At 47.4% G+C, this 23,900-nt stretch overlaps 2 protein-coding genes and 1 long non-coding RNA gene across 10 annotated transcripts; 1 reads left to right on the top strand and 2 right to left on the bottom strand.

Annotated features, from left to right (window-relative positions):
* The first annotated feature begins 1,252 nt into the window (after positions 1–1,252).
* On the top strand, positions 1,253–9,627 carry LOC122391103 (receptor expression-enhancing protein 5-like). 3 transcript variants are annotated; one of them, XM_043384757.1, is made up of 3 exons: positions 1,253–1,534; positions 8,207–8,608; positions 9,035–9,627. In XM_043384757.1, exons 1-3 carry the CDS (start codon positions 1,408–1,410, stop codon positions 9,073–9,075), a joined length of 570 nt encoding a protein of 189 aa, XP_043240692.1. In that variant the 5' UTR covers positions 1,253–1,407; the 3' UTR covers positions 9,076–9,627. The 3 variants fall into 3 exon arrangements, with proteins under 3 accessions (XP_043240692.1, XP_043240690.1, XP_043240691.1); XM_043384755.1 differs by lacking the exon at positions 1,253–1,534 and adding an exon at positions 4,941–5,797; XM_043384756.1 differs by lacking the exon at positions 1,253–1,534 and adding an exon at positions 6,064–6,481.
* Positions 9,628–9,831: 204 nt separating this feature from the next.
* LOC122391104 (TM2 domain-containing protein almondex-like) lies at positions 9,832–16,472 on the bottom strand. Of its 6 annotated transcripts, XM_043384761.1 has the most exons (7): positions 15,842–15,899; positions 15,284–15,442; positions 13,601–13,689; positions 12,620–12,802; positions 11,953–12,080; positions 11,437–11,580; positions 9,832–11,022 (listed from the first exon to the last, which is right to left on the bottom strand). In XM_043384761.1, the coding sequence occupies exons 2-7, from the start codon at positions 15,414–15,416 to the stop codon at positions 10,884–10,886; spliced, it is 816 nt and encodes a 271-aa protein (XP_043240696.1). In that variant the 5' UTR covers positions 15,417–15,442; positions 15,842–15,899; the 3' UTR covers positions 9,832–10,883. The 6 variants fall into 6 exon arrangements, with proteins under 6 accessions (XP_043240696.1, XP_043240699.1, XP_043240698.1 ...); XM_043384764.1 differs by lacking the exons at positions 15,284–15,442; positions 15,842–15,899 and adding an exon at positions 16,454–16,472; XM_043384763.1 differs by lacking the exons at positions 15,284–15,442; positions 15,842–15,899 and adding an exon at positions 15,900–15,955.
* Positions 16,473–18,215: 1,743 nt separating this feature from the next.
* Positions 18,216–23,456, bottom strand: LOC122391102. The gene is made up of 3 exons (XR_006258274.1): positions 23,175–23,456; positions 18,911–19,044; positions 18,216–18,572 (listed from the first exon to the last, which is right to left on the bottom strand). It is a non-coding gene; the product is annotated as an uncharacterized LOC122391102 (long non-coding RNA).
* Between the last annotated feature and the right edge of the window lie 444 nt (positions 23,457–23,900).

Raw genomic sequence — 23,900 nt, 5'->3', positions numbered from 1 at the left:
GAGAACGTTAAAAGAGCTATCGATTGCGCTTTTCCGCGGCGCTGTGGCCCTATCTGTTCCTGAGCTATGTGCCGGTTTTGTCGAAAATTATCCAAGTCTGACCTGGTAAGTGACCTTCGGTGACCTTTGGTGACATGAACTTTGAACTAATCAAAAAGTGACCGAGGTTTTTTCTTCATTATTCTCGACGCTCTTTCGATCGTCGTTTACCGCGTGTCGCTAGGTGGCCAAAGAGCCGAGTTAGAAGGGGGAGGGGTGCTCCTACCCCCCCCCCCCTCCCCCAGCAGGGCGTGGAAATCCAGGAGCCCAGAGGCAGTGGCGGATCCAGGGGAGGGCAAAATGGGCATTTGCCCTCACCAAAGCTAATTCGTGTGGGCAAGACTTTTTTACCCCTCCCAAAGATGAGAAAATCTAAGACGACGTCGATGCCTATCTGGACGAAAAGCAGGACTTTCCGTGACGGTCAATCTGAAGAAAGGAGCTGACCGCTCGCTAATGATGATTTGGATCGGTATGCTGATAAAAGATGGGACTCCCTCAACTGAATGTATGCTGGTGTAGTGTGGCGTTGTAAAGTCGCTTGGTCACCGGTACGGCAGTGGGTCGGGGTCGCCGTATAGGTCGGAGACTTTCGCCCTCCCGAAACGGATCGGCTGGATCCGCCCCTGCCCAGAGTTGCGTGGGCTAACGAAATGGGCTGCCCGGACTCCACAGTATTTGGATACAGACCTGGACTCAGATTCCGGGTCAAGTTATCGACCCCTAACCAGCGTATAACTTTGGACAGATATGGTGTTTGTTTCAGTTCACCTGGCTCAGTTGTTGCTGGTTTGATCAGGGGTAACATGGTTTGTTTCAGTTGTTCGACTGTCTAGAAAATATCGATTTTAAACCATATGTGCTTCTTTCTCACTTTGAAGAACCCCACCAAGGTGCGATATGTAATGCGGTACTGCCTAACTTCAGGCGCTCGTGCACAGTGCCATCTATTGAGCAGGCAATAAAGCTTCTATCATGCGGGCTGCACAACAGCAGGCAGTCACACAAGTGACATCATGGTATATATTTGTAATCACGTTGATGTAATGAGGAATGTTATGGTTTGAATTGAAATAATTTGAGATATTATGGCAGTAATATATATTTGAAGTGAAATAAAAAGCACTTTTAAAATAAAATAATTTTAATTACTAGAGTCTGACGTCAAAGAAATGTCATTGAACAAAGTTGTTATGTTTGGATGAGTTGCGCCATAAATGGCGAGAAAGAAGTGACAAAGTAGACAAATGATTAGCCGGCTTAAACTCAGACGGCCCATTTCCGCTCTTTCCGTTCCCAGTCTTGTCCGCGCGCGGTGGGATTTTTTCGCGTTCTTATCGTTTTTGGCCAGAAGGAAGAGTGCTCATCATGACTGAAAGAATTAACAATTTGATGAAGGATATTGATGTGAAATTGCATCAAAAGAACATGTTCACGGAGCACTTGGAAACTCTGGAAACCAAAACTGGTGTTCGCCGTCTGTACATCGTTGCAGGTAGGTACCTATATTACTATTTGGTAATTTGTAATGGCCCAAGTGCAGAACTTTTTGAATCATTATTTAATATTTTTAGCTTTATAATTTAATCTTACGTATGGAATGGGTTGGGTTGGGTCTGGATTCCACTCTTCGGAGACCTAGACAGAAGTGTTTCTTGTTGTGTAATGCCTTAAACCCACAACCCTGCCAATGGGCTTAAAATGATCTTGCAGTTGGCACCCTTAACTAACAAACAAACCCCCAACAAACAAACAAACACAACCCTGTCACATAAGTCCTCCCTCGCCCAGTTCAATGGTGAATTTTTTAGCCTGCTCACATGTACAGCCCACCCATTGGGTTTCCTTACCCTTGCTTACTCTTTGGAAGAGAATTGAGAAGGATAAAAATTCGGGCTGCCAAAAGATGTGCCAGAAATGTCAAGAGTGCAATGTTTTGTAGGCTGTAGGCACAGGACAACATGATTCTCTAGGTTTTTTTATATCATGGCTCTCAGCAGTTACCATCTAATTTGTATAGCAATGGATGTGAAATAACACCCTGCAGTCTGCACCATCTGAGTAGATGTAGACCTTTTAACCCATTAATGCTGGGTGGGTCATATATGACCCAAGGTCAATTCTTGAATATTAATTGTGGAGGTACCTATGCAATGTTTTACCACAGCACATGTGTTTTGTCAGCTTTATTCACTTGTATAGTGCCCCAAAACTGCAGCAAATATTTCTGAAGTTGTTCATTGAAGTTCCATGAGCTGGAATGCCGGCCAAAGGCTGGATGGTGGAATAAAATTATGGTAGTAATGGGATAAGCTTGCTGCTATCAAGATGGGAGCCCAGCATGTTGTCCACTAGGCTGTGTATTGTATTGTATTGTATTGTATTTAACATCTGGGGGGCATCCACAGGTAGTTGTGGCTATTACGCTCCCGCGTCATATGAGAATGGAACAAAAAGACATCACACTCAACATATCACACAAAACTCACCAAAACGCATGGCTATGCATGAATAGATTTCAGCTGACATACATGCAACCCATATGCATAAGCCTAAATCAGTGTTGAAAGCGACGTTTGAGCGATGATTTGAACTTGTTTGTTGACATGTCCGGAAAATCACTGGGCAGAGCGTTGTACTGCATGGCTGCACGGTAGCTGAACCTTCGACGCCCCGCCTCTGTGTGGATGCCAGGTAGCCACAGCCTGCTATCCCGTCTAGTCGCTCGCTCGCGCATCTCCTCATTTCGGCGAAACATAGCGGCAATGTCAGCTGGCTCGCCCGTTCGGATAACCTTGTGCAGTAGCACCAGCGTATCGTACGACGATAGGTCACCAGCCGAGAGCCACCCCAGCGCGTCCCTTACATCAGCCACGTGGTCATATTTGCGACGGCCAGACACAACCCTTGCGGCAAAATTAATGACCTTATCAAGTCGTGCGAGGTTCCCTTTCGAGCAGTTCCCGTAAACGGGCAGGCAGTACCGCACATGTGAGAGAACAAGGGCAGTCACAAGCGTCACAATCGTTTCCTCTGGTATGTAGTGGCGCACCTGGCTCAATCCTATCAGCGCTCCGAAACATTTACCAACAATGGCAGCAACATGGTCATCCCAGGTGAGGTAAGAATCGAAGGTCACGCCCAGATTCTTGACCTTTTGACACGGTTTCAAGACGGCGTCTCTAAATCTTACATTTATGTCAGGCAGGTTGCGCATGCTCTGCCGGCTGCCAAACGCAATCAATTCAGTCTTGGTGGCATTGACTTTCAACCCATTGGCCGCAAACCAGTCACTGAGGGCTGCCAGGGTCGTCTCCATTCTAGTCACTGTGTCGCTCATCGCTGTCCTACGGCCACTGACGAGCACCTGCGTATCGTCAGCGTACTGAACGATACGCGCATCAAGGGCATGCAGGCTCATGTCGTTCGCAAAGCAAGTGAACAACAAAGGCCCGAGGGCCGAGCCTTGGAACACACCAACATGGTTTGGCAGTGACTTGGAGAGTACGCGGTGACCCCTACCATCACTGATGCATACACTCTGTGTGTGGCCCTCAAGATATGAGCGGAACCATCCAGCGTCAATCCCAAGTAGTTGGAGCTTGTCAAGTAATTTAGAATGGTTGATGATATCAAAGCATTTACTTAGGTCAATGAGACACAGGAGAGAAATTTCGCTGTTGTCCATGGCTGAGAGTATACTATCGGAGACGTTAATAAGAGCGGAAGCAGTCGAATGGTTGGGCCGAAATCCATGTTGACTGTCCGAGAGAAGAAAGTTGCTAGAGAGGTAATAATGGAGCTGACGCTGGACGATCCGCTCAGTGATCTTGGCGATGACGGGCACAAGCGATATCGGCCTATAATTGGCCGGCAAAGTCGGGTCACCTGACTTGAAAATGGGTCGCACCACAGAATGCTTCCAAGAGCCAGGGAAGTCGTTTCGGGTCAGACAGTTGTTAATAACATGTTGTAAGATCGGACCAATCACATCAAAACACAGCTTAACTATCTTGATCGACACCCCGTCGAGTCCACACGCAGAGGTGCCTCGCATGGAGAACACCACCCTGCGCAGCATATCGATGTCCACAGGCCGGACTGTGAACCCGCACGAGCCCACACGCGGCAGCCGGCACGGTACTACGCGGTCACCGTCTCGCTCCCGCACCTCACGCGCCACCCGCGTGAGGTGCGGGAGCGAGAGGATGCATATTTGTGTAATGGCATGATTGTAGTACATGCCACTTTGATTTGCACAAATATTGATTTGGCATAATGGCGGCAAAGAAGTGCACCAGTGTCTGATAATGTTGATATATAAATAGATATGCACTGTGGCTTGTGATTGACATCATGCTAAAGTTACCTACCTATTTAACCATGTGACAATACTTTTTTAGTTAGTTTAACACATGGTATCTAGCTTCTATTTTATGGTTACTTGGTGAGGTCAAAAGAGAAGCAAAATCAAATATGTAGGTACCTACTTCTGATGACTATTCCACTTGCTAAATGCCAAATGTATTCACAATCTACATAAAATATATGTAACTTAGATCAGGATTAAAGAAGGGCCACATCATATCAGCTTCAGTCTTGTTCAACAGCTTTTTGGCAACTTCTGTTATATAGAGCATTGGGTTAATAGTTTAGTCACTTGCACCTAAACTTGTCTATGCCTCCTGACTTTTAACAAGAGGATTCAGTGAATACCTTGCTTAATCACTTATTTTAATCCAGGGAAATGTTAAGGCACTAGTAAGCTAATAAAATATTACACTAGTGGTGTTTTTAGCTTATAATTGCGCATTGTAAGTGTAATTTTTTTTAATAAAAAGAACTATTTATGTTTCCTTTCATCGAAAATTCAATAGGTTTCTGAAATTGTTGAAATTGTTGGATGTCTATGCTATGAGAAAAGCATTACATGATTGTTTGAGTGCCAAAGGTAAATTCCAGAAAGTATGATTCATGATAAGTTCTGTTAATATTCACCGTCGTTTTTTCGGCTGTCAGTGGGAGCTTTGAGGAAGAGGCGCTTTCGTCCGGTTTTCCCAGTCCCGCAACTTTCCTCAAACCGGCGCCAAGAACAGCACCGTAGCGCGACTGTTGGACTCAGTTGGTCGGACCGGTGATTCGGTGCACAATACCCGGCGCTGAGAGTGCCGTGGGTATCTGGCCGAACACTCCGTCTCTGCCACGGGCCGTCGAGTGGCTATATCTACCCCTCTGTGAGCCTGTCATCAGTCGGCGGCCCCGCAAGTGTCGACCACCTGAGCGGCCGAGTGGCGACACAGGTGCTCTCTGTTCACCTCACCCCGGGCGGCGAGCTGTGCGTCAGTTGCGACGGGACCGACCGACGGGCACGCCACCACCATGGCTGAGAGCGCCGCGCACCAGGAGACAGACGACAGACCTGAGGTGGACTCTGGCCCGGCCATGGACGCCGCCGGCTCGGCTGGGGACGCCGCCAAACCAACTGTGGACGCAGCAGACTCAACTGTGGACGCAGCAGACTCAACTGTGGACGCAGCAGACTCAACTGTGGACGCTGTAGACTCAACTGCAGACGCTGCCAAATCGGCTGTGGACGCCGCCAAATCAGCTGTGAATGCCGCCGGCTCGGCAGCCGGCGGACGGCTGGAAGCCGCCTTTGACTGGCTCCAGCGTACGGTGGACGCCCGCCTACCGGCCCTCAGCGACCCGGTCGCCAAGGCGCGGCCGTTCGTGCTCAAACATCGCGAGAGGATCGCAGGTAATGTCCTCTGTGGCCGCTGGTGCCGTTGCCTGCACGAGGCCGCTGTCAGTGGGATGGGCAGCTCGTGTGACTCGGCAGAAGCGCATCAGCTGTAGACTACAGCAGTGACGCAAACGTGAACTTTGACAGCTCGATAGTGATACTGGGAGCGTCAGCACTTGTCTGGTGCTATAGGTATTAGCGGTGGTGAGAGATGCTTCTTCCATGAACTGTGTGGGCAAGAGGGAATTGCCTGTTTGCCATTGGCAGCACTGTCATAGCTCAGATCGTCCGATATGTTAGCATTGCTACAGCGTTCTAAAGTTCTTGCCAGCTGCTGCTACTTTAATTTCTATTGATGCCGGCTGTTTGTAGAATACGGCATTGCATCCGATCATACCTGCAGTGGCCGCTAGTTCCACTGTCGATTCGCGGCACCTCCCCTGCTTCGGTCACGACAGTGCCCCGCCCGGCTCCCACGCCGGCCACGTGGCCCGGTGCGGCTTCCGTCCGTCTGCGGACTGCCGGCGGCGTGGCTGGCCGTGACGGAACCACCGCAAATCCGGCCGGCGGCGGTACCTGGCCGGGCCGCGCCGCCAGTCGCCGCCGACGCGCCGTCTCCGCCGCACGCCATGGCCGTTCCTCTGTGGCTCGATGAGCATGACTTCAGCCCGGCTCAGCCGGCCAACCTGGCTGCGTACGGTAGGTCAGAGGGGTCGGGTCACGGCGCCGTGTGTGTCATCTGCTCCAGCTGTGCGTACAGTTGTGGCAGACACAGGTGCCAGTGCAATGCATCACCGCCGCTGCCACAGGTGGCAGTGTCTGGGTGAGACACCTGTTTTGGGCGCTCATTATCCGTGCGTCACCGCCACCTGATCACAGCGGCTGAGAGCTGACCGGCACTGAGACTACCACTCAAGGTCCCGATGAGTCATCCGAACTCTGATCTAGCCAGCACATAGAGACGTGTCCGATGTTGGGATTGGCGACGTGTCGTCCTGGCGGCGGCAAACTGTCGACGTGGCACAGACGTGGCGGGGGCCCGGCCGGCCGCAGCAGTTGTTTGTTAGTTGTTGCCGAGGGTTTTTGTCGGCTCGGCCATCTGCGCGCTCCAGATGTTCAATCACAGCTCTGACGTCATCCTGTGAACTAGTCGCGCTACGTGACGGTACAAGTAAGGGCCTCTCTGAGTTGTCGGTGCGCTGTGAGGAACTAACGGTATTGCTAATCACACGGAAACTTTTATAAGGGCGCATGCACCAGCCTCTACGTCGTTCACCTGTTTTAACGGGATGTGTTGTCAGTTAGAAATGTTTCGCAATCGCCTTGGACAGGAAGCGCGTTACGACGGGGAACGGTGACGTGGCGCTGAAAGGTTCACGGAGACGCGGCACGGAGGTCCGCTGGTACGGAGGAAAAGGGCCGAGAATGAGTATTGTCCGTGTCCGGAGACTGGTTCTGCGGCTTGCGTAACGAGGAATCTGGACCGGTTTGTTTATAGAGACTCTGTCATCAGTCCGAATCAGCGCTCGTTTCTGAGTTCAGTTCGCCCGGCGCCGGCGGTCGTATGAAATAGCTTCTCGGAAGATGATTTCGAAGAGTGAATCGTTACCAGTTACAGATGAAATGATGTGCTAAAATCATAGCGATAGTCACCGTGGGAACAAAGTTATCGAACGGTAGTTGCAGCAGGGACTGCGGCTGCGGCGCCGAACCTACCAGATCAATACCTATTGGGAAAGGTTATCAGATGAATTCTTATTAGGAATGCTTACTAGCAGTGTTGATATATTTTTTCGGACGTAGCTGTTTAATATTGAATGTGTTATGTGTATTTATGTTCGTTACTGTACTTCCGCACGTTTAGTCTGACTTCCGGATCCAGTCCGTCCCAGCTAGCTGTTCTACGGCCACAGGCTCCGTTCGCCATCCACTTCATATCTGCCCTCAGAAGTATTCTGTCTATGCTGCCGTCCCTAATATTACTACCCTCTGTAGTCTGCTCCGCTCCTGCGCCGTCGTCTTTGTTCAATGCACGGGTCACATGCTAATTGTTGCGTCGCAGTTCCCACATTCCGGCTGTCCATTGTCTCACGCCCCATGACCTTTGACCCTTGACCCCCGCGGCCGGCCGGCTGTCGGGTGGTCCAACCGGAAGCTAATGAGAACCGGGCGGCCCGATTACGCTCTGCCATTTCGGGAATATTCGCCAAATATTGCAAGCATGTTCTCAGGTGCTCGCTGCTCAATGATTTACTGCAATTGTTTTGAATAAAGACGATCCGCTGATAGTTTTGTTTCCGTAATTGAGTCAACAGACAATTGCTTGATGTGTTCTATCAGCTATATTTAAACAGGTACGCCCACGCTCAATGCTATGTGCGATTATTTCAACGACAAGTAACCATCGTCTCCTCTCCTCCGCAGGCGCCATCGCGTTCGTTCTGCTCTACCTGGCCTTCGGCTACGGCGCCGGCCTACTCTGTAACCTGATCGCGTTCGTCTACCCGGCGTACGCGTCCATCAAGGCGCTCGAGTCGACCCGCAAGGAGGACGACACCCAGTGGCTGACCTACTGGGTGGTGTACGCCGTGTTCGGCACCGTCGAGTTCTTCTCCGACATCCTGCTCAGCTGGTTCCCGTTCTACTGGCTGTTCAAGTGTCTGTTCCTGGCCTGGTGCGCGGCGCCCGCCTCCTGGAACGGCAGCCTGGTCGTGTACCGCCAGCTCATCCGACCCTACTTCCTCAAGTACGAGTCGCAGGTGGACGATATCGCCAACGAGGTGGCCGAAAAGGCCAAGAAGTACGTCGATCTCTCTGCTGAGAAAGGTACGTGATAGCGCCGAAAGCTCCGGGCTGAACGTTTGTAGACGTTTCTGAGTTGGTTCGGATGAGACGCGATAGGTGTCCGGTGCTGTGCTGGCCCTTGATTTTCTGTGACTTGCGGTCATTGTAAAAAATATCGGTTCTCTGGATTCATTCCCCACACAGCTAAACGCTCTGTCGGTCCATTCCCACTGTTTTCCCCAACTGTATTGCTGTTTCCACCAGGCTTCCACTTCAAGTATCGTGATTTGCTGCTTCCACTTTAAGTAACGTGCTTTTTGGTTCGTAACGCCATGGATCTGGTGTGCGTCTTTGCTGCTACGCATGTTTTTTTTTTTTTTGCTGGCATATTCCATTCCCTATCCGAATGCCTCGACTTCTGATCTGCCGTCCGACTGATTGGTGACACCACGCTCTCGTCTATTCCAGCTCGGGAGATGGCCGCCGACCACGTCACCAAGCAGGACTAAGGTCGGATAGGCGCGGTGCACCGCCGTAAAGACATCTCGCTGTGAGAACGATGCCAATTACTTGCCGGTCGGGTGGCGGCGGCACTCCGCCCATCCAGAGCCAGCTCGTTTGAGGACATGTTATTGGGCCCCGCTTCGCCCCAGTATTTTAGGCAATCGATAGTTGGTGAATAGGCGTATGGTGCGGTCTTGTTCGTTGGTTGGCTGGCTGTGCGTCTCAGCAGTCTTTCGGATATGGTTCCAGCTAGGTATTCACAATCGGCATGCATGCAGATGATGTATATATTACGAATTCCAGTATTGTGTGACACATACCCTAGCATATGCATGGTACGGCTTATCTGATGAGCGTATACCACCAGCATTTAAACACCTTGATTGCTCATACTTCGCGGAGGGGCGCCGAACCGACGCCGTGTCGGCCGGACCGCGGTGTGCCTCGGACAGCGTTCAGCCGGCCGCCGGTCTAGCCGACTGTCCGGCGGGTGACGGGCGGTGGCGGCAGCCGGACGGTGAGAGGGCGGAGCCGATAAATACATTGAAGCCGTGGTACTTGTTAGTTGGTGTCATTGAATACCATCCGGCGAAAGCACTCGACTTGGAGGGTAGGGAGTGACGCAAGCAGCGCTATCTTGTCGGTCAACAGCCGAGTGTCAACTGAGTCTGAGACGGTGACAATAGGCAGAAAAAAATGCTGCTTATCTGCCAGCGGGGGCCGATGTCCGGTTCTATTGGAACTTTCGGGAACAAACTCGGTAAAAGACAAAAATAGTCCAGATGTATTACGTTCATATTAGCATTTTGTCGTGTTGTTTGATGACACGACGCAACATTGTGCTGTACACTGTACAGCATCAAGAAACAAATCCGAATCTACACCACTTAACATCCAAACAATATCACAGCTTCTTTCATCGCTTAATGCCATTACTCTCAGCTCTACGCACCGTGTCTAACCGCCTTTAGACGCACAGTTCGGTCCCGCGCGAGCGATCCGGTCCGGGGCGATAAATAACCGGCGTCCGGCAGCGCGCCCGTAGCTCATTCGGGCCTGTCGCGATAGCACGACCTTCGACTGGCAAAAACGCCCTTATCGCGGCCGTCCGCAGTAATCCGTGTGTGCAGATTAGAGCGGAGCTGCGGGGGCAGTATCGGGCGGCGAGGGGCGCCGGTCAGCTGCCCCGGCCCACCCACTCCCATCGACCAATGGGAGACCGTACAAAGGTCGCGGAATCACTTCAGTTGCGGGTATCCGCCGGAACCGGTACTGCGGGTCGGAGAACCCCGCGCTGTCTACGACACCGAGAAGTGCGGAAAATGATGGGTGTGAATGAATAACCTCCAGGCACCAACCCATCCCGATGAGAGATCACGGGGACTGCCGAGCGACCACTCAACACAGACTCAAAAAAGGGACCGCTGCTACTGAAGTCTCCCTCCATCACTAGACAGCAGGACGGCCACCGCCACTCATCCACTTCATACTGAGGAGTCCGCTGAACCTTGCCAACTCACACACATCGAGTCAGACACGTAGGTGCCAGTCACGTGTCCGATAAATCCGTCTCTGACTTAACGGCCGGTCGCACTAACGCTGAGCAGGGATGACACGCGACTGGGCACAGTCTAGATACAGTCGGCATGGCTCATGTGGTTTGCAGTCAGCGCCACGGCCACTCCCGCCATTCAGAACGTCCGTGATGCAATCACTCGCGGGACACGGCCAGCTGTCGCACGGTCTGTCACGTGCCATGGCTCCATCGTTCCGCACAGAGTCACGTGACACGGTCGGTTGTTACGGCAGCCGGTCACGTGATGTAGAGCGAGCCGTCAGCGGGACTGAGGTAGCCGATGGCGATGAGCACCACGTCGATCAGTGTCCACACGCCCAGACCGCCGAAACTGAAGAACTTTCCGATCGCCTCCTGCCAGTGGCCCAGGTAGAACCTACCGGGGAGAAGACGTGTGAATAGAGAACGGTGGGTCTATAGAGGCTCGTGTACGACACGAGTCGTTGAAAAGGGTCGTGCACACTGCACAAATGACACACCACAATGACGAGAACAACCCTTTTGTTAACATGTCACTGGATGTCCAATACAAGCGATTGTAAAACACGATAAATACCAAACTCAGATGATCGGTCATTGATGGTCAGTTTCGCTTCAAATATGTGTAAAGATTCTAAAATTCGTAAATTGAAGTATGAACGTTTTTGATCTACATATGATAGTGTACCCACCCACCCGTCCCATCTCTCGCCTACCTACCCACCCGTCCCACTACTCACCCATCACTGATGGGTGAATAGTGCGTTGTTGGAAATGTTGTTGTTGGCCATCAGTCCCTCCCACCGCTCACCTATCGACGCCGAAGCCTCCCAGTATGATGCTGAGCGTGAGCGCGGTGCTCCACCGGTCGCCCTTGGTCCACTTGCACACCAGACGCTTGTAGAACGTCCGGTTGCCCATGCACAGAACGTTTTCGTCCACCGTGCAGTTGGCCCTGGGGTCGGAGAAGTGAGGACACTGTGGTGAAGAGAGTAGCACGACAGGGTACAACGGTTGCCGCGAACGGATACGCTGCATTAGTATTACAATTTCAGCTGTCGCCCATTACATGTAATATATTGGCATTCACTGTCTTGACGCTCAGGGAAACAGCAATACGGTACACTATTGACTCCGAGAGACCATATTTCGACTGCATTTTTAACGAGTCAACATGGGCTTCAAAGACCATTCAGACCACATTGGCTGGAGCGCGGAGAAGGTTTAGAGATCCACGGACGCGTGTCATAGGTGGCGCTGTCGTAGTAACCGAGGCGCATACCGCATCGACAGCCGGAGACCACTACCTGGTCATCGGCCAACTCACCTGTAGAACTTGCGTCCGGGCGTTTTGTGCACCACCGAAGCGTCGCACATGCTGCAGCTGTGCTGCCAGACGGGCGTCTGGTAACAATAGGCGCACACCATCGTCCGGTCGAACGAGTCATTTCGACCCTGAAACGAACAGACAATCAGGCCGATGAGTGATCATAGTGACGTGGTATAACCCAAGCCATAGCTTGTTTGCCATTACCGGTGGCAAGACCTCGGCCAGAGTCTTTAGCTGGTAGGTAATAGGTATATCGGTTCTCACGTTCACGGGCCACACGACTACGACGACCGACGACGGGGAACGTGATTTTACAATGCCAGCCCGATTGGCCCCATGTTTCGCAAGAATATGAAGTAACACGATGTTATTACTTTTCAGATCATATAAGGTAGCGTAAGCGACGGATAAAGGATGAATGAGCATCCCATTTGTAATTTCGCTTATGGGCTGCTTCGGTACAAAATTACTGCAGTTGGCATTTCATCAACTTTTTATGTAAGAAGTCAATCGGCAGTAGCAATTTAGTCACTCATGTAAGCAGGAAGCCTTGAGTAGCAAGCATATTAGGGTAACATTTGGTCACTCGTTTCACGTTCAGTCGCTCGTTTCGACCAGAGACGTCCACACGTCACCGCGTATTCAGCGTCACCGGCGGGCTCACCGTGCAGCTGACGCCCTCCGCCGGTCGGCAGCGCACCGTCACGTTGGCTCCGTACACGCACGAGCTGTTGAACCGGCAGCTGAGACAGGGCGGCGGCAGGCGGCGACACGACCCGGAGCACTGGCGGTCGGCCGCGGACGGCGGCTCCGACCACTCTGCCTCCGCCGGTGCCGGGTCAGCGGGCTGAAACACACAGACAGGTGCTGATGCCCAGGTACTGACCGTAGTTACACACCAGTCTGGTCTGAAGTTCCTAAAACATCCTGTAGCTAAAGCACTTGCCATTCAGGTGGAAGACATACTCCAATGAGGCAAGTGCATAGTCAAGTGTATACATATAAGTATTCCTTCCATTCCATGTCACCAAGGCAAGTTCATTGTATTGGTATTGTATAGAGAAAAAGCAAATGTAGGGTAGGTACCATACCTATTAATCATTCAAACCTACTATTTCAATCTCAAGAATGCTTATCACTTAACACATTGACATGCATGCCCAAGAGCTTTATTTTACTAATTGAATAGGTAGTTAGCTTATAAAATAGTTTGCAAATAAGTAAACCATCTCTATGTAGATAACCCAGCCCCATTTGCATGAAAATACCTAAGATCCTAAAAAAATCCAAATAAAGCCATGAACATCTACCAGTACACAGATAAGCACAATCCCTTTTAATTCTCAGCACACACAGCCAACATAAATGGTCATGTCATGTGGAGGGGTATGTGGATACAGCATGGGCAAATTTGTACACCCATACTACTTCAATCTTATTCTGGGATATATGGTTGAGCCCATATCGGATTGGCAAATTTACCAATCTATCTATTCATTGTTATTTAATATTGTTGTTGTTTTTCATGAATAAAATGAAATATCTAGGATCTACTGGTTCATGGATTGTGGAAGTGTATTCCTTGTTTTTTTTTTAGTCCAAATGCCCCAGGCTTATCATTTGCTAGTAGTCAGCTAAGGCTTACACTTTTCAGCTGAGTGCCACTGAAGGAAGTTGATGCACGAGTATTGCCTGAGTCAGACTCCATCTGTCTTGGTATGCAGCTTTCAGCATCTGAAAAAAGGAAAATTATAAAAATACAGCTATCAATATGTTTAGTGCAAGCAATAATATTTCAATAAAAAATCAAAACATGCTTGATATTTTGTTCCGATTAAGTTAACCATTAAGCAATATAAAATCAGTAATGACTGTGACATGCACAAAAATGAAGGATCAAATGCCTTGGTCAATGCTATCTATAATGGAATTTGAAGGCAGCAATCACTGATAGGATGTAGGTAACAAATAATAATAACAGTCGGGCGCACTGTGGTATCTCCGATTCATCTATGGAGACGTTTCTATTATTGGAAACGTTACCAATTTTGACTACTCTTCTGTTCCAAAAATGGAAACGCTCGTTCCATAAATAGAAACGCTAACATCTCCGCACATATTTTCTTGCCGAGGGTGGCTGGATTCGATGTATAACAACTGTTTCGCGTAAAACAAGCTCAGATACACCAAAAGCACTTGTCTTCTTGCATGGAAAGCTGTGGTATGCATTAAAATTCACGTCTTTAAAATGCTCCTGAATCGTATCCATTTATGGAGACTTAGTTTCCAAAAATGGAAACGCCGATGTTCCAAAAATAGAAACGCTGAAGTCAAATGTGTGCAAACTTAGCTTAAATGTGTTTTTAAAATTCACATGCAACTAAAAATTTGATGTTTTGGGACTGGTTTAGCATCTCGGCTCTCGGCAGTTACCTTGGACGTCGGGTTCGATAATAATACCTTACGCGCAGCAACTTGAGCACATTCAAAAGTCAACTAAAACTAAGATTTCCCAGAAACTACTGGACAGATGTGGTCCAAAGTGGGCAATACATAAAGCGTAGATATCATTTCAATATATAAAATTAATATCAATGTTACACATGAGCTAAAATGAATAAATTCATCGTCAGAACACAACGGTATTTGGTGTGACGACGGTGCAGACCTTATTTCCATCCTGCTTTTTACGTATTTGCACGGAGATTTACGTTGAACCGAGCCTACGATCATATTCAGCACATTTGAAATATCATATAATGCCCACTTAAGTCTCCAAATAGGGCTTTGCAACAACATTCATGCGATTTAATCAAAGATTGACGACGACCAGGCCGCTGGTACACCGGAAAACGCAGCGTGAAAATGAATGAAAAACTGAAGTTCCCGGTGATGTGGTTGTTCCAATCAATGGGTCAGTCTTTCAGTAGTCTGTTAAAAACGTTAATTTTTGTTCAAAACATTCATAAATGTTATTATTTTCGATTAGAAAAACGTGTGAATTTTTTATCACGTCAACATGTTATAAGCATCGCCTCGTTCGTCAACTTTCGGTTTTCTGATCGGAAAGTCGAAGAACAGGAACATAAACTAGAATGCTGGCTGTCGATTGGTGGCATCCCGCGCATGCCAAATTGCACCAATCAATGCCCAGTTTGCTTTAAAGGTAGCGATGCACACAGCGTCTCCATTTATGGAACAGATTGTTTCTATTTTTGGAAACGGCGTATCCATTTTTGGAACATTGTTCCAAAAATGGAAACGTTTCCATAAATGGATCGGAAATACCACAGTGTGCCCGACTGCTAAAGAGCAGTGACATAGGTACCTTCACTTGACCCTTGGAGACAGGCCTGACCATCATTATTAGCCTGAAGTTCACTTCCAACAAAAGCAACAAGTCCCAGAAAAATATGAGCAGAAGCAATGAAGAAAATCCACTTTTTAAGCAAATTCATCATTATAAAAGATAGATCAACAATTGGTGCTGGTTGATATTGAAATGAAATTGAATTATAACTAGACACCACACGAGTCCACTCTCACTCCATGTTTATCATTATTGAGTTGCAGCCAGTTGCAGCTTATCAAAACACTGCATTTGCCATGCCACTTCAGTGACATTCAAAATCAATAAATGCTTTTGATCCACGTCTTCTTTACGCACGTCCCCTTTCGCAAATTGTTACAAAATAAAACGCAAAGCCCAATGTATCCACAAGTTGAAGTATTCACAACGTCCACAATATAAACATAAACAAAAGGTAAGGTGAGTTCACAAGACAAACTGCAGAAAATATTTTGAAGCCGATATATTAGTTGCAAGCTCTTATTCTTGAAAACACGTTACTAGAATGTTTCTTTTCTTTTTCAAAACAGTCATTACATAAATAGGAGTAGTTTCATCCATATATCTCGACAAAAAAAGTTAAGAAAATACAGACAAAAATCATGAAATCGGAGCCCTGATCGGCGGCCGGCTAGTACTCTTGCCCGCGCTCACATACGTGCACGTTACCCCGGCAACGGGCTATTGACCAATGAGAAGCGAGAAAAGTGTTACGTCACTGCGATTTTTCATATACCTGTGCCCCCGGACGTGACGTAGTGTGCTCGCGCGCGTGCAGGGTCTCTGCGATCGAAAAAGAGCGCTAGCAGCGCGCCACTCGACGCCGCAATTGTCAAAAGCGGCGTGTTAGTATGCTTTATTATGAATGATGTGTGTAAAAGTGAGTTTTTATGTTGTTTATTTGGAGGAAATGGTTGGAATAAATTAAGTTATTTTTATTTCTGTTGGTTGGAGTTTTTATTTAAAAGATTTCGGTCTATACCATTGATATTTACTGAGAATACCTTGGCTTGAATAAATTGCAGATGTTTGGCAACTGAAGTGTTAGGTAAGCCTAAATGATATGTAAAAAGGTAAGGGACACCCTGATTATCATTTGAGAAACGAAAATATATGAATTTTCCTTATAAGACTCGCTCAATATGCTACTCCGCGGTTTATGCCCCGAGGGTGTCCGAGGGTTCCCGTTAGTTTGTCGTTGGCGCTCGGCTCGCGCGCGAGCCGACGTCACCGCCTGTGACGTCGGCTCGCGAAATACGTCATACCCTGCACACAAAATAGCCGGCTGCCGAACAGCGCTCGGGGCAGCATGAAAACACTTTACTTTTGAAATGTCGCACATGCGCCACTATCAGTAATTTTATTTTTCCTTCTCTCCGAGCGAAACAACAAATAAAATCTTGAGCAAAGCAACCAAGGCAACGACTAACTCTCTTATACGGCCTTGGACTAACTAAACATAGGCTATTACGATAAAACATATACGATCTGAATGGTGACTAGTATCGACCTACCTCTTAAAAACATCTGCACACTTAGGGAAAGGAAGGGCGCTGCCGCTGTCCTCCCTGCCGCAATGAGTCGAAAAGTCGAATCACTGAAAGCACTAGCCGATGCGATCCCTGAGCCTGACAAGTGACATGCGGTCGAAGTCCCGGACAAGGCCAGGGAAGGGAAGCCAGCGGGGCCTGGGAAGAGCTTACGGAGGAACGGGGGAGACGTTCGTTTAGGTAACCGTTCAATTGCGAAATCAATAAACGTGATGTCAACGGAAGCTGTCCGACTCGCAAACACGCTTACCTATCAATGTATTCAATTACAAACTGCGAAGAAAAACTGTCAACGGGACGAGGGTAATGCGATTACCCCAGAATTTTAACATGCCTACCAGACATGTAGGTACGTGGATCCGAGAAAATGGATCTGGGATCTGATCCCACGGATCCTGACCTCGCATGCGTCAGAATCCGAGATCCAGCTCTTCAATTTATCGAGATATCCGTAGGGATCATAGATCCTAACTAGGCTAATTTTTGCTTGAGATCCGGTGAGATCATAGATCCATGTTCTTTGGTTTATCGTCAGATCCTATGAGATCATAAGTCCAGATTAAATTTTTCACACCGGATCCGGTGGGGTCATAGATCCTAACCTACAGTTTGCTTCGAGATTCACTGAGATCATAGATCCATCACTCGGATCCATGCACATGTCTGATGCCTACCTACCTAGACCGAGGACCTGGCTGTGAAGGAATACGGACAGATCATTCATCATAATCAAGCGCACCAATCAAACTATAGGTAGTCTTAAATCGCAGTTGTTAACAAAACGCAGCCGTGATTACACCAAAAAAAAAAACGCTGATTTCGAAGCAACCTTTGGCTACGTAACCTGTAGGATGCTTCATAACAGCTCCGACATAGTATGGTCGAGCGTTACTTTACTCTTGTTCTTATCCTTTGCCTGTGGCGGAACGTTAAAAGCATTATAGGACAACATTCGCCACTTGACGGTCTACTTTAAAAAGCTAAGTGATATGTCCGGTGTCCCTCCCCCCACCCTCCCATGAAATGGTAACGTTAACCCAGATAGCCATCTTCGTTATGAATTCACACGTCCCTCGCACCGATTTGAAGGTGCTAAACGCCCATCAAGACAGACTTAAGAGTACGAAGTTGGTATAAGGCAAACAGCGCCGGAGTCCGCGCCTTGAGCAGGAGACGGGTCAAGGTAGAGGAATACGAGTACCTACATGACTTCTGACCGGCCTCCAACTGTTTCGGCCCAGTTGTCGGGCGCCGGTGTCTCCGTCGTAGGACACATTTACTTCTACCGTTAGCGTAGGCTTATACTACAGCGTTTACCTCATTACTCAGGTCATGAGCTGGGGCCCCAAACAAGACATTGATGGATTTTGTTAATATATTACTTCAATAGAGTAGGTACATTCACTCGCACAACAAAACTGCAAAGGAAAGAGCAGGTCTGCCAAACCTGCTTTGTATGTAAATAGTAGCCATGTGACCATTGTTCTGTTACATACTCTCATTTGTTATGATAAAAATAACAAATACATCACCAGACAGGTCATGTTGGTTTAAACTGTTGATGATTCAAGTCAGCCTCCTATTGACTATTCAGTAACTTCATATCACACTGATGACATGGTGTGGCCCACAAAAGGGTAAAGCTAGCAGCAAAGCTGTTCTGTGGAATGCCCACATTATGCGGGCTGTGCAGCTGCCAATTTGCTAGCTTTCCATGCCTGCAAGCAGAAAAGTAGGTAAGAAGACTAGAAGTACTAGCTTCAAACATATGCATCACATCACACCACAGGCAACAGCAGTGATCACTGATCAGTCACCCATAAACAGTTTACAGCTCTGTACTTCTGTCCTCAGAATTCAGCAATTCTGGTATGGTATGATATGGTATGGTATGGTAAGAAAGGATGTTGGTAAGCCATGAACACCCATTTTCTTATCCAAACTGTGGGGAACAAAAGTCAAGACAGTTTTAACCTATTGTTATTAATAACAGATACCTAGTAAGTGTATTCATTTTTTTCAGATTCAAGGCAAAAGATAACAGGTACCTACTTACTTTCGTGTGTGAATAATCAGCAGCAATAGATCCAAAACATATAATTGGAAAGATAACTGACACAAAGTTTCTCTTCACAAACACTCTCACACCAGTCAGTGTGCCTCCAGACATTGAGGTATCTATAAGAAGCCCTGAAAAGTGAAATATAATACAATTATCAACATGATATGCAATAAATCACCATTTGTCATAAGTTAATATAAATAAACTTAATAAACTTATCAATAAAATGAGGCAACTATAAAAACAGACCAGACCATGGTCTGAATAGACTGGCACATCAACTAGAGTAGATATTTTCAGGCACCCAGGTCTGACAATGAGATTGAGATAAGACATGGTATATTGATGTAGAGGAATAGACACAGCATGTGACATTACTGAGCTGAGGCCAGTTTTACCAACAGAAAAATACCTGCCTGCCAGTGCCAGAACTTTTCACCTAAGGGTTGTTTCACATACAGAGCGTAAACGAGATGGGCGCACAAGCAGATATGGCTACACCGTTAAGGTTAACACTCTGTGTGTGAAATTGCCATTTGGCAAAAAGTTCAGCCAGGCGGCTATTTTCCTGTTGGTAAAACTGGCCTCAGTCATTGTGCTACACCATGTGTGGATCGCTCATGATTGAAAATACAAATACGAATACACATATTTTCACTCCAAGCCAGACGAGTTGTCAATATTGTGAATTTCAACATGATTGCACCAAAAAGTACCGCAATAATATATAAGCGAGTTGCAGGTGCTAAGCCGACGGCCGAAAGCTGGACACGCCTAAGAGCTGGACTTTTTGATGACGTCTTCGGGTGACGTCATGTCGTGTGTGACGTTTCGTGAGCAGGTAAGGAAAAGTCACCACCGCTGGCGAACATTTGGTGCGGTAAATGGCAAACACAAATGCTGCGCAGAAAAGACAAATGTGTAACTTCAGACAACATTCGTTCGGACGACAATGTCAAGGCGAATCAAGAAGCTCTTCATGCGATTGTTAGTTATCTGTCGTGCTATTTTAGTATGATTGTTATTAGCAGTTTATTTGTGAAATGTATTATCAAAATCAATGTTTATTGAACGCAGATTCAGTTTATTTTCAGATGTACCTAGGTACCCTTACACTTCACTCATCTCAAGCTGTTCAAACACCCTTGACAAAGTCGATTAAGATGAAACGTTGGGTATAATTTATACTGTGTTTTCTCTGCATTATTAACATATTCATCATATATACAATATAAGGGCCACATGCTTTTTACAGGGAGACATGTCAGACAGCCCAGTAGGATGAGGCTTCGTCAAGCGTCATTTTTAGCAAAGCTTTTCTTGCTTAAAATCCAGTCTGCAAAACATGGCAGGGCTTACACTTTGGCTTACACTTGACTCCCAGCTGTTGTGTCTTTGCTATGCGATGTTAAACATATAAAACATCTTACTATTCATGTATGCGCCATGACTCATGTAATCTTTTCACAGCCAAGACGCTCCTAAGGTACCTACTGGGAATGTGGGGAGTGCAGCAGCATCAGTGCAGCACCAATGGTCGGATGCGACGGCTGCGATAAATGGTACCACTTCCGTTGTGCGGGACTGACTAAGGAGCCAGGTAAGCGCAAATGTTTTCTGTCTCAGTATTTTTGTTGCAGCTATAGTGATCAATGAAATATTTTCCGCACTGTTCAGCCAAACATGTATTTCAAACAATCTGCTTCCCAACCAAGGGCATCGCCACAGGGTGGGGGGACGGAGGGGATCTCGTCCCCTCCACTTTTTAAAATTTTAGCGTTACGCCTATGGCGTTGCATGGAAAGAATCGACTTGAAATGGTCCTCGTCCCCTCCAAAATGGTCAATGTCCCCTCCAGTCGTCGCAACGTGGCGTCGCCCCTGTTCCCAACTACACAAATTTAGTCAACCAATGTACCAATATGGAATTTTCAGGTTCATTTGAATGAAATAGGAACAATGATAATTGTAGATTACGTATACCTGCAAGAGAGGAAAACAGAATACATTGTATTGCTTGTCCTTCACCAATACTGTTATTTTTCCATTTCTAGAAACACCGACATGGCGATGCAGGTGGTACTGCCTGGTGAGGCCGCGGTCTCCGGAATCGCCTGCAGACGAAGTCACCTGGCGTCCATCTGCACATCACTTGCAGCAGTGAGGCCTGCTGACAGCATCTGGCAGTGTCGGCAACGTGCCAGCCAGCTATCTGGAGTCCTGCTCACCGCAGGTCGCCGACAGGAGGGGCGACGCATCGTCTCCGAGGTCGCCTCAGCAGCAGTGAGACCCCACTGGCCGTCTTCTTAGGCTTCAACTAGATTGCGAACAACCTATGCTGAGACAACGCCCATGACGTGTGATCCGGTACCGCTACCGCACTGCGTGCCTGTGCCCGCCGTGAGCCGCTAGTGCATGGGTTCGACCATGAGAATATGTGTTTATGTTGCTTTTACTATTGTTTATACGTTGAAGTGACGAATTGTTTATTTTTCGCAAGCCTCCGCTGTCCGGTTGCCTGCAGCTCCATGCAACGCCAGCTGTACTGTTGTTTTAATGTTGTCTCTCCGCTCAGCTGTACTGTTGCCTCTCCGCTCATATATGACACCCTCTATATGAATGGCACTACTGATTGTCACACCCACTGTCCGTATTGTCCGTAGTGGTGTCTACGCCCATGTTAATACAGCGTGCAGAATCCAGATTCTATTGAGGAGAGTTGAGCCAAGTCACCATAGGCTCGGGAAGAGAGCAACGTGGAGGCCCACTGCCCCTTCCCCGGCCCCCACTGGGGGCGCCAGCCGGCAGCCACTCCAACTTTTGACTGGATGTCAAGAGCGTCGCCACGAGGGGAACGAGTCGCCGGCCAGCCAAGGTAGCCAACGGCGTGTGAAGGTTGCCTGACCTCGAGGAAACTGAGATGGCATCAACGGAGGTTTTATTAAGTTGAGGCGACCAAAATTCGAGCGGCAGCAGCCTGGGCACCTTCACAGATAGCAGTGCCGCGTATCAGGGCGCTTTCGACGTTGAGCTGGGCGCCGATCATCAGGACGCCGGGGGAATATGACCCAATATCCCCCGTAAATATGTGCCTCGGAAGGGAGACCCAACCATAAAACTGAAAGCTCGCCGTACTTTATCCACTATTTTTCGAGCAGGTCCATAGATTTCCGTCCTCAAAAGTGCGGGGATATTCCCCAGTGTTTGAGCTGGATGGGACTATAGTGGCGTTTACACCGACAGGAGATTCCCATTGCCGGCTGTGGGAAACTACTGTCGGTGTAAACGCCATTCATATTTCCTGCGTCACTCCTGTGGGGACGCCCTTACTCCATGGTGCCGAGCTTATCAATTTGGATATCAATGGAATCAAAATCTCTTATCGATCGATGAAGAACTAAATTACCCCGACCCGGAGAGCGTCTTTGGAATCAAAGCAGTAGCACATGACGCAAGACTTTAAGCAAATAAATCCTTCTTGTCTAAAATAAAACATTTGTGTATTGATAAGAACGTTTTATAAGCAATGGTAGCAAGATTCTCCATGTATTTGGTTAAAGTGATAATTTAGTAGCAGATACTTACCGTCGCATTTCGTTTTTTTAATTAATAATTTATATTGTCAGAGCTAACAACATGTCTCTTCACTCAACAATAATTACAAAAGTGAAAAAGAAATGATAAATTGCTTATATTTTGGTGAAACTAAAAATTAATTCAGCACATATTTTTTTTACAGCGTTGAAGTCCAGCTCCAAAGGACAGCTGACGATCGTAGCCGAGCAGGCTGTTTGGTACTTCTTCACTAACTTCTTAGAAGTACCCGTTAGTACCGATCATGTCTCACATAATAAGCTATTGGAACAAAAATATCCATGTTCTTCTAATTATTCTCCTTTTACACTTCAAATTAATACTTTTGAAATGAATTTACTAATTAATTTCACAAAAACGGCTTGAAATTTTACAACGTGAAAATACTTATTCCAATTTCCACCATGAAACCACCACTATATTACTTGCTTACAGAACCGTGCGCACAGTGCGCGCAGTTTTATCGTGACGTCAGAGGGTGCTTCCTCAGTGGCGCCCCCTGGCGGGGAACGCGTGCAAAAAGTCCAGCTCTTAGGCATGTCCCGAAAGCTCTCCTCTAACTTGAAATCATCAGGCCTTGCCTTTGCTTGCAATGCTGATGCTATTCATGAGCGTTAGGTAAAATGTCAATTTCTTTACCATAAGTGAAAACAAGAGAAACTTACCACTATATCAAATTGAAATTTATGAATAAGAATCGTCCTAACGCTCCAATACCATTCGGCCACAACGCACGATTACATAAGAATTACAAACTACAATGCGTGAGATAGTCCCCGGCCCAAAAACATTTATGCTGTGTTCAAACATTCACTTTTTCAGCTGTCGAATAGATATGAGCACTTCTCTACCCAATGATAGTCCAGAATACCCTAACTGTTGATCATTGACATCAAAACAACTGCCAATTCTGAACAAAATCAGACAGAGCAGATCAGAAGACAAAACATACGCAGAAAATACATGCTTCATATTCATCAGTGAAACACTTATTACTGTTGCCTAGCAACTATCGTCTATTTCATAGATCTCCAGCATATTTACGTCTGGACAACGAGTTGCGGGGAAAAGTGCTGATTTTGCCGCAGTTTTAGGAGTCGGTTATTAGGCTGGATTTTTGGGTTACTTTTTCGTTCCGATTCCTGTATTTCATAGTGTTTGGCTCTTGAATATTTTAGTTCTTTCAGAAAAATATTAATTGCCATACAGATTTTGTAAAAATGTTTCATTTTTTATAAGCCGACCGCTAGAGTCCTAAAACAATACATCAGCACTACAATTATTGTAAACAAACAAATGGAGCAGCACCACCAAGGCCCTATATACCAGGTAGGGTCGTCCGGCGATTCTACCTTTTCGTGACGTCAGCTCGTGACGTCATTTGGAGTCAA

This window comes from Amphibalanus amphitrite, unplaced genomic scaffold (assembly GCF_019059575.1).
Source record: "Amphibalanus amphitrite isolate SeventyFive unplaced genomic scaffold, NRLGWU_Aamphi_draft 000421F_arrow, whole genome shotgun sequence".
NCBI classification, from domain to species: Eukaryota; Metazoa; Arthropoda; class Thecostraca; order Balanomorpha; family Balanidae; genus Amphibalanus; species Amphibalanus amphitrite.
This window is presented reverse-complemented; position numbering and strand designations above follow the sequence as displayed.